We start from the raw sequence: 11126 nt of genomic DNA, 5'->3' as shown, positions 1-11126 counted from the left end.
ATCCCATTGAGGAGGACAAGCCCATCACTAGAAGAAGGATGGAGCAAACTAGAGAGCCTACACATGCACTCCAACAAGAGCATGTGGAGCTGCCTCAACAAGAAATTCCTAAGATGCCTCAAGGGATGCATTTTCCTCTCCAAGGCTATTGGGACCAATTGCCTACTTCTATAAGAGAATTAAGCTCCAACATGGATCATTTGAGGATGAGACATCAAGAGCATTCCACCATCCTCTATGAAATAAGAGAAGATCAAAGAGCCATGAGGGAAGAACAACAGAGACAGGGGAGTGACATAGAAGACATCAAGTGCTCAATTGGATTCCAAAGAGAGAGTAGTAGCCGCCGTCACTAAGGTGGACCCGTTCCCTAAATCCCCTATTGCCTATGTCATTTTTTCTATTTTCCATGAATTTTGTCTTATTGTCTGTTTCTTATGCATGATCATCTTTATCTTATGTCTTAAAGCTATGAAATATTCCATATATCTCTCACCATACTTGAAAGAACATTTTAATTGAAAAAAGAATAGGGAGATACTTAAATTTCGAGTTATATAATAAGAATAGTTCAATTATCTTAATGTGGTAGCATTGCTTTTACTTTCTGAATTCATGAATGAACAGCGCATTTTTTATGTTGGAGTTAAGAATGTTAGCTTTTAAAAGAATGATGAAAAAGGAAAAGTATTATTGGTGATCTGAAAAATCCAAAAATTTCATTCTTGAAGTAAGAAAAAGCAGCAAAAAGCAAAAAGCAATAAAAGAAAAAAATGCATAAGCGAAAAAAAAAAAAAGAAAAAGAGAAGCAAGCAGAAAAAGAAAAAGCCAATAGCTATTTAAACCAAAATGCAAGAGCAAGGGTCCAAGGCTTTGAGCATCAATAGTTAGGAGGGCCTAAAAGAAACAAAATCTTTGGCTAAACAGTTCAAATGAGCTGCTTCCCTAACTATATGCTTGTGGTGCGAAGGTGTCAAGTGAAAAGTTTGAGACTGAGCAGTTAAAGTCGTGATCCAAAGCAAAAGAGTGTGCTTAAGAACTCTGGACACCACTGGCTGGGGATTCTAGCAAAGCTGAATCACAATCCGAAAAGGTTCACGCAGTTAAGTGTCTGTAGCGTTTCTGTATCCAGTGGTAATACTAAAAAATAAAGCACTTAGGGTCACGGCCAAGACTCAAAAGAAGCTGTGTTCAAGAATCAAAAAGAACTGAACTAAGAGAGTCAATAATATCATTGATGAAAGGAATTTGTTGTGTCAGTATAGAATTTCTCAATTGAAGTCTCGTTGCAAGTATAGTTCTAAACCAACAAACAATCCTCAATCAAAATTTTGTTTGTCACAAGTACAAATCCCAATAGAAATTTACCGAAGTATTCAAATCTCGGATCGTCTCACAAGGAATTGCAATGAAGTGCTCAATTATTGGCTATGAAAATGCAACGGGGGTTTGATTTGTAATTGGCAAGAAAATATAAAAGCAAAAAAGTAAATGACAATTAACTAATAAAGGAAAAGAAAATAACTCTTGGCTAGACATAGGTAATTGAGATCACCATCCTTGTCTACAAACTATATCTTGACAATTATGAGGAACCAAGCTCATTAAATGTACTTCTATGCTTGAAGTATGTCAAATGGCTTGATCAACATCAATCCACAAGTCCTAACCTAGCTACGAATTGACTTAGTAGTAGGCTAGTGTCAATGGTTATCAAATTGACCACCAAAGGTTCTCAAATCACTAATTCATTGAGACCCAATGACTCAAGGTCACTTAATTCCCTTAGCCTAGGCCAAGAGTAAAGAAAACTACCCTAAAACTAGTGCAAACATTTTATCAAACACCTAGAGTGTAATAAATGTAAACATCATAAAATGCAAGAATTAACAAAACCCACAACTAACATAAGCAAGAATTCAACAATAACAAGTGAAGTAAACATCAAAAGGCATAGAAATATAAAATTGGATGAGAAGAAATTGAGATCCAACAATTATTCATAAACATAAAAGAGAGCAAAATAAGAAATTAACAAGAGAAACTAAGAAGATTAAGACAATAGAACACTAAAATATAAAGAGAATTGAAATCAAAATAAGAATTGAAAGATAAATTTGAGAGAGATTAACCTAACTTTACCCTAATTTCTATCCTAAATCTAGAGAGAGGAGAGAGCCTCTCTCTCTAGAATTCTACCCTAAAACATGATGAAAAACTAACCTATGACTACTTAGTTCATTCCCCCTTCAATCCTTGGGTTCAATAGCATCAGAAATGAGTTGGATTAAGCCCAAAATGTCTTAGAAATCGCTGGCCACGAGTTGCTCAAGATGGCTCACACTGATCCTGCGACACGTGCACGTGGAACGACGCGTATGCGTCACCAAACGCAAGGCAACTATGGCAAATTTTAGAATAAATGACCATTTGTACCCATGAGAGATGAAAACGCTGACATTTGTACCCATGATAGCTTGAAACTAAAGTTATACCCATGATAGATGCTCTCCGTGTGACAAAAATGCCCTGACTTAGATCTGAGCTTAGTTCGTGGAAATCCGATCCTAGGTGGCACTCCCTTCCTTATCTTCAACCCCTCTCTCTCTCTCACTCACACACTCTCTCTCTCTCTCTCTAACTCTGCACTTCGACTTCCCTTTCTCCACCATTCACACCTCCGCACTCTTCACTCTCCAAATCCCACTCTGGCCCCTTCTTCCTCAACACTCGCTCCCTCACCATCCACTCTGCCCTTTACGCCGACGAAGCCATCATCTTCTCCCTCCCCACCACCTCTAACCCCATCAAGGATACCCTCCTCACTCTCATGCTTTCCAACCACTATTCCTTTATCCTCACCTTCTCCACCTCCCCTTCTTCTTCCGTACTCCAACGGCTCTTTCCTCCACAAATCTGCAACGGCTCTTTCCTCCACAAATCTGCAACAAAACCCACCCACAAATCCTCAGCATCCCTTCTGAGCTCTTCGAAAAATATGACTAGGAAAGGTTTGATCTTTTGGTGCTATCGCCGAGTTTCCCTTACAGCGGAATGGAGAATCCAAAGATGGTTGTCACAGGGTTTTGGAGGTGAACCAAGGAAGAGTAAGATTTGAGCTTTACCTCTCACAAAATTAGGGTATTCAGGGTTTTGCTGGAGCCATTGTTGGCATTGTTGATCCCAATCGGAGATCTTAGGGCCTAGGGAGAAGGCGGCGGTGGCGTTGGGACTGAAAGGGGTGTCGTTGTCGTCGGGGTCGGAGTCAGAGTGGATCTCAGCGAGAATGCGGTTGGTCTCCTCGATGAGGCTCTGGTTGCGGCATCAGCATCGGAGGAGGAGAGGTTGACACCGATGGTGCTGGAATGAATGAGAGAACTCATGCTTTATCTGTGAACTAATACTATATATTGATACCCTTTATTGTAAAGATTCTGTTTTTGGTTTTTGGATTTGGATTCTCTCATTTATGAGTTCTCCGATGAGAATGGTTGTGTGAAATACTGAATATGGTTCTTATTTTTGTTTCAATCACAGATTGCTTTCGTAGAACTAGTTGATTTTTCGAGAACCAAGACTTCCATTTTTGGATAAAAGCAAGTCTCTTTGAATTCTTTGCCTTGAGTTTTTTACTCCGAAGGATTATAAGAACTAGAAAAGTATAGGAATTGGTCTAACGAGAAGGTAGATAGAATTCAAGAGCTTTAGCCATGTCTATGGCATTACAATGGGTTGTTACCTCCACCAGCTTAGAGGTCTCGAGCTCCATGGGTTTTCTTGACTCTGTCCGAGAGGTGAGGCTCTTAGATTCTTCCAAGTTTATGTCCCGGGACTTTGGTTCAATTCAACCAAAGAGGGGTTGAAGAGTATCAGTGAGAGAGAGAGGGGTTAAAGATAAGGGAGGGAGTGCCACGTAGGATCGGATTCCCACGAACCAAGCTCATATCCAAGTCAGGGTACTTCTGTCACACGGAGAGCATCTATCATGGGTATAACGTTAGTTTCAGGCTATCATGGGTACAAATGTCAGCATTTTCATCTATCATAGGTACAAATGGTCATTTGTTCGCAAATTTTATATCATTTTGAAGCCACAGATGTTAGCTTTCCAACACAACTAGAACTGCCTCATTTGGAGCTCTGTAGCTCAAGTTATGATCGTTTTAGTATAAAGAGGTCAAGATTGACAGCTTAGCAATTCCTTTATTTCTTCATGAGTTCTTCCACTTTGCATGCTTTTTCTTCATTCCTTCAATCCAATCTTTGCCTTCTAAATCTGAAATCACTTAACAAACATATCAAGGTATCGAATGGAATTAAAGTGAATTAAATTTAGCTATTTTAAGGCCTAAAAAGCATGTTTTTATACTTAAGTACAAATTAAGGAAGAATTACAAAACCATGCTATTTTATTGAATAAATGTGAGAAAAGTTGATAAAATCCCCTAAATTAAGCACAAGATAAACCACAAAATTGGGGTTTATCAATCATCTGGATTATAAGTTCCTAAAGATGCCAATTATTCTAAGCTTCAAAGGAAAGTGAGATGCCAAAACTATTCAGAAGTGAATAGCTACTAGTCCCGCTCATCTAATTGAAATTGAGCTTCATTGAAAACTCTGAGATTTATTGTATTCTTCTCTTCCTTTTAATCCTACTTTGTTTTTGATTTCTTGGGGACAAGCAATAGTTTAAGTTTGGTGTTCTAATGAGCGGATATTTTATACGCTTTTTGGCATCATTTTCATATAGTTTTTAGGGTAAAAAACCTAAACAAGCCAAAGTCAGAACAATTTAACACAAATAAGCCAAAGTAAAATCTGATTCATCAATCAACCAAAGCACAATTACATGTAGTTCGAACCTAGCTGCTTCGAACTCAGTTTACATGTAATTCGAACCATGTAGATTCGAATTAATCATTGACACCCAAAGCCACATAATTCGAATTCAGCTGATTCGAATTACACAGCATCATGTAATTTGAATCATGTTGATTCGAACTACTTCTATGCACGCCATGCAACGTAATTCAAAATGGCTTAATTCGAATTACATAAAGTGTATTTCGAACCAGGCTGGTTCGAATTATAAAAGAGCAGAGTTGTATATATATGGTGTGGACGTGAGTTGCTCTCATTAGAGGGGTAAAATGGCTAGTGAGGAGAGTTTTGTAGTGTTGGTTCACCACAAAGGATCGATTAAGAGGAAAACATGTTCTGGAGTGAAGTTCCTCTCTGTATTATCGTGAGGCCTACGACTAGGTATGATGACCTTGTTAGCTCTGTACTGCTGAAACTTGGTCTGGAAGGTGTAAAACGGATTAAGAAATTTTTATATCGCATTCCAATCACAGTGCTCCAAGAAACCGTGAAGTATGATTGTTTCACGATCGGGAGTGATGAGGACTTGCAGGTCATGTTTCATTGTCGCCGGCAGTTTCCGGAAGCGAGGACACCAGAGTTGTTGGCAAAGTTGGTTGATGTGGTATCCAGCTCGGGGGATTCGAACTGAAATACCCCCATGGTAGCCGTTTCTAGCTCCAGACCTGCCGTTGCTTCTTCCTCCGTCCCTGTGTACGAGCCATCCGTCCAGCCTGTCACCTCCCCTTCGTTCGCTGTTGATCTCAAGGGTAGTGTAGGTGACGAGGTTGGAATAGGAGAATTTCGGCCTACCTCTTTACAGTGTGCTGCACCGGCTGGGGTTGGAGATGGATTGTTGGATGATCCAGAGGATGATGATGTGGAGCCGGATATGATTGCTGATGACAGTGGCGATGATATCGGACCAAGTGAGCCTGCAGGGGCGGGAGGTGGTTCTAGCTCTGGCACACAGCAGTACCCTCCACATTTTTCATCTTTGGACTTGGATGCCATGAGGCAGAAACGGGGTTCCTGGGCAACCTGCTGGATTTGGCGCTAGAGATGCGAAAGGGTTTGCAGGTCTGACAGAGTTCCTGGTTGGTCAGCAATTTCAGGATAAATATGAGGCCCTGTTAAGTGTCAAGACTTACAGCATCCGTCGAGGGGTACAGTACAAGGTAGTGGAGTCTGACTATCGCCGGTATGTGGGCAAGTGTTCTGAGTTCGGGAACGGGTGCACATGGTTGATTCGGCTAAGTCTCTGGCAGCGCAAGGGGGTTTGAGAGGTCAAATGGTACAATGGACCGCATACGTGTCTCGCGACCTCCTTCTCTAGCGACCACAGGAGTTTGGATTATCATGTGATCTCGGCATTCATTATGCTAATGGTTAGGGCTGATGCATCTGTCAGCATCAAGGTGCTCCTAAATGCCACGGCCGCACACTTTGGGTTTAGGCCGACGTACAGGAGGGTCTGGTTGGCGAAGCAGAAGGCTGTTGGGCTCATCTATGGTGACTGGGATGAGTCGTACAACGAGCTCCTTAGGTAGGTGTTAGGAGTCCAGTTGACGATGCCTGGTACTATTGCAGTCCTTAGGACGAGCCCTGTTCGAGTTGGTGGACAGCTGGACAAGTCTCAAACTTATTTTCAGAGACTGTTCTGGACGTTTCCATCGTGTATCGAGGTATTCTATCATTGCAAGCCGTTGGTTAGTATTGACGGAACCCATCTGTATGGCAAGTATGGGGGAATGTTGCTTGTCGCGATTGTACAGGACGGGAACTCCAACATACTCCATGTTGCATTCGCACTAGTCGAGGGTGAGAATGTCGAGTCCTGGTCCTTCTTTCTCTCCCACCTGCGTCAGCACATGACACCGCAGCCGGGTCTGCTGGTTATATCGGATAGGCATAATGGCATCAAGGCCGCGCTTGAGGCTCCGGACGGAGGATGGCTACCTCCTTCTACATACCGGGCATTATGCATTCGACATGTAGCAGCAAATTTCGCCCTAACCTTCAAGGGCAAAGACGCAAGGAGGCTTCTTGTGAACGCGGCATATGCTAAGACCGAGGTAGAGTTCGATTACTGGTTTGATATTCTGCGGTCTGAAGACCCGGCGATGTGTGACTGGGTGAACCGGATTGAGTATTCCTTATGGACACAGCATTGTGATGAGGGCCAGAGATTCGAGCACATGACGACGAATATATCTGAGTGTGTGAACTCAATCCTCAAGGGTTTCAGAAACCTCCTTGTGTACTCGCTGGTGAAGGCAACATACGGAAGGTTGGCCGAACTATTTGTCCGCAAGGGGAGAGAGGCTGAGGCCCAGCTGGGTACCGAACAACAATTCAGTCAACACTTGGTGAAGTGTATCGAGGCCAACTTGAAGACAGCGAGGTGCTTCACGGTGACTTTGTACGACAGGGATAACTCGGAGTTCACCGTCGTAGAGACGACTCCGACTGGTTTGTTCTCACTGGGTAGCTACAGGGTCTCACTTGGATCTCAGACATGTGACTGCAGCTACTTCCAGGCACTTCATTTCCCGTGTCCGCACGCACTGGCATGCTATGCCTACTCACGGCTTACTTGGCATCCTTACATCCACCTGGTGTATCGTCTTAGTTCGATTTTCAGTGTGTATCGGATGGGATTCACACCTCCCATTCCAAAGGGTTTCTGGCCACCATATGACGGGCCGACAGTGATCCCAGACCCGAACAAGAGGCGTGCGAGGGAGGGTCGTCCGAGGTCCACTCGGATACGGACCAATATGGACGAGGCATATCCGAACCGGCCAAAGAGATGTGGCCTTTGTCGGCAACCCGGACACACACGTCGGTGTTGCCCACAGGTCGGAGGACCAGAGCATACAGGGGGACATGAGTAGATATCTTGTTAGCTTTGGGACTTTTTTTATTTCACTTTGGCATTTAGATTCCACTGTTATAGGTTTCCTTAGTTGTAGTTGATAACTGATAGAATTTGCTAAAGTTAATGCGATGTACTTTGCATGGGATAATAAGTAATGAATATGTTCCGTTTCCGAATTTTTGTGTGAAATGTCCGTTGAATACAAAAGACATTAAATAAATCCACAAATTAAATGAATACATGATGGGGAAAATATCCTAGAAACTGAAAGAAACGATGAACAGCCATTTTCAAAGTATTATATCATGATAAAGCAACAACATACTGAAACATAAATAATCAAAGTACAAGTTGGATCATAGAAGTACATCAAAGACAATAATAAAAGACAATAATAAACATTGCTAACATACAACAATGAACATGAACAAAAGTCATACAATATACATCAATCATCTAAACAGATGCGAACCAGTGAAGCAACGACGGGGAACCCGTGTCCTGTGGCCTCTCCGGATAAGCGGCTCCTCGTCCTCGATCTCATCTTCGTCCTCATCCGGGGCAGGCTGTGCAGGTGGCCTAGGCTGGAGGGGTGCCTCAGACGGCCCAGCAACTGAATGTGACGCAGTAGTATAGGCGGAAGGAGGGGTACCACCCAATGCAAAATGGTCAGCAGCAGGCATCGTAGGAGGCTCGTTTAAATCGACATCTAAAGGTGCATGTGTGCCGGAGCTCTGACCACGCCGACGGGCGGCATCATCCTCCTGCATGATGGCAGTAATCTCATCTAGAAAGTGTGACCCTCCGAAGTCCGCATCAAACCCATCACCTGCTAGGAAGTATGAAAACATTGTCCCCGGGCTAACCCATGGCGTAATCTCCTAGCGGCCCTAACCCAAGTCCATCATCACCCTGGTCAGCCCCGTCACCCATACCGGACCCGTACCACTCGCCTCTATGCCTGCCCTAATGGGGACTAACACCCCAACTGCAGCATGCCCACCAGCGTCCCCCCCCCACGGGCCCGTGCTGATCTCCATCGTCATCATCACCGTGAACATCCGCCGCATCACACCCTCTTTGTCTACCTCCGTGCCCACTTCGTCTTCCTCCACGTCGACCGTCCGTGTCACCCTCGTCCATAGCCTGGTCCAGCCACCTCCACTCACGCTGGCTACGTCGTGTCCCCACACGAGCTCTCCTCTCGACCCGACGCCTATCCGGCACGTCGTCCACATGATCCATATCAGGAAATCGCCCAGCACCCCTCTGCGACGCCTTCACAAGAATAGGAACGGCTCTCAGATTCCCCAAATACATCTCTGGTGATAAGAACCTCTTTCTATGTTGACTCCACCAATCCAAGAAGTCATGTGAGAGTCCAGGGTCTGCAACAACATCGAACCGGAGAACATGGTCCGCACGGCTCTCCCAATGAAGATGCCAGAACTGCAAAGTGGATGGGAACCAACGATCACCGCCTCTCCCGTCCTTCGACATCAGAAAGTCGATGTTCAGGGCCGGCTGTAGACGGGGCTGGACTCCGCCGAACTACGGTAAAACCCTATCTATCTGATGCCACTCTATCACGGAAAAGTATATCAGTGACATCACAGCCCGCCACATCGCCGTATGACGAGGCTCCAACACCTCTGGATGCACAACCTGCAGTACCTCGGGGGAGCTATACGGCATCCAGATAAACTGCAAAAAGATTCCAACATTGTCAGCCCAACTCATGCTCCAAAGTCATAAGGTTTAATTAATTAAATAAACATAGTCGGTTGGTATACTCACATCCCTGGCCTGTAACATGTCTATCCTCAGTCTCCACATCTGCACTCTAGGTCCCTTCTCGCTACCGGAAGGGTTGTAACCTGACCACCAGCATCTCACATCGGTGTTATAGCTAATTAAAAGTGTGACAGATTTGTATAACATAACAAGCATACATGGAATTAGCTATTTTAACTTGAAATAGAAAAGTCCGAGTAAGGTACCTCGAGGCCAACGGCCAGCTGCACGTATCATACCCAGTAGTGCCTAAACCTAGGAAAGCGCCAAAAGATTCAGGACTAAAGTAACTGAAGTGGGCTCGCTAACTTCACCACATGTCTGTTTGCCACTCGGCACATGCACCGATACAACCATGCTAGTGCTACAGACCCCCAGCTGTAGGTACCCATCTCCTCAAGCCTATCTACATAGGGAAGCCATCTGATGTGAATGCAGTTGCCGGACTTGTCAGCAAACAGCTGAGTACCCAACAACATCATGATATAGGCACGAGCAAAGCGCCGCACAGTCTCCTCATCGGCTCCAGCGGGGCACTCCCCAAAAGTCTCCTGGAACCAGTTGCAGTTTACAGCGAACTTCTGAACTTGGCTCAGAGGAGGAATCACTCCAAGCAACTCCTGGAACCACACCCAAGCAGGACGGCCACCCTGGATGTATATCTAGAAATCTATAAGGCAACCACTGACATAGCGCCCGTCCACTGGCAACCCCAACTGGTACACCACGTCCTGAAGTGTGATCGTGCACTCTCCGAACGGCATGTGGAAGGTGTGCGTTTCCGGACGCCACCGCTCGACGAATGCACTGACAAGGGGCTCATCTAATCGGAACCATCTATCGTTCAGTCTCGCAAGATGGTATAATCCGGCCATCTGCAAGTACGGAATGTATCTCTCATCTAGTCGCATGCCCTGCTGCCGTGCATGCTCGAGATACAACACTGAGGCTGCACATTACATGGACCGCATAATTATAACCACTTCCAAAATCACAAAAAAAAACAACTAACAACATAAACCACTTATGGAAACCACTAACAAAAACCACATACAAAAGCGATATAATAAACTACTACCAAAACCACATGCATAAACCGCTAACATAAACCGCATACATAAACCACGTGCAAATCCACTTTCAAAAAACACATGCAAAACCACTAACATAAACCGCATACAAAACCACTAAATAAACCACATCTAAGACCACCAACATAAACCGCTAACATAAACCATCAACAAAACTTATTTACAAAACCACTAAAATCAACCGCACGCAATACCACTGACAAAAACCACTAACAGAAACCGCTAACTTAAACCGCCAACCAAACCGCAAACAAACCACTTCAATAAACCACATGCAATACCACCAACAAAAACCACATCCAGAACCACAAAAATAAAGCACCAGGAAAAAAACCACTAACCTCGTCGTTGATGACCCCGGCAATATGAGCCACTCCATCCAACCGATATAGTCTACCTGGATCGTCCCCCATCAGCTAAATAGTCTGCTCGAGCCTTTGTCAGAGCGAATCTGGGTCATTTTCTCTAAGATTTGGTGGGGTCTGAGAGTGGGGAAG

At 44.3% G+C, this 11126-nt stretch overlaps 1 protein-coding gene across 1 annotated transcript; it reads left to right on the top strand.

Moving 5' to 3' along the window:
* Positions 1-5524: 5524 nt before the first annotated feature.
* Positions 5525-7760, top strand: LOC112786026 (uncharacterized). Its single transcript, XM_025829451.1, has 3 exons — positions 5525-5813; positions 6454-6938; positions 7032-7760. Exons 1-3 carry the CDS (start codon positions 5525-5527, stop codon positions 7758-7760), a joined length of 1503 nt encoding a protein of 500 aa, XP_025685236.1.
* Positions 7761-11126: the final 3366 nt, after the last annotated feature.

The sequence above is a fragment of the Arachis hypogaea genome, chromosome 20 (assembly GCF_003086295.3).
Source record: "Arachis hypogaea cultivar Tifrunner chromosome 20, arahy.Tifrunner.gnm2.J5K5, whole genome shotgun sequence".
In the NCBI taxonomy this organism is placed as follows: domain Eukaryota; kingdom Viridiplantae; phylum Streptophyta; class Magnoliopsida; order Fabales; family Fabaceae; genus Arachis; species Arachis hypogaea.
This window is presented reverse-complemented; position numbering and strand designations above follow the sequence as displayed.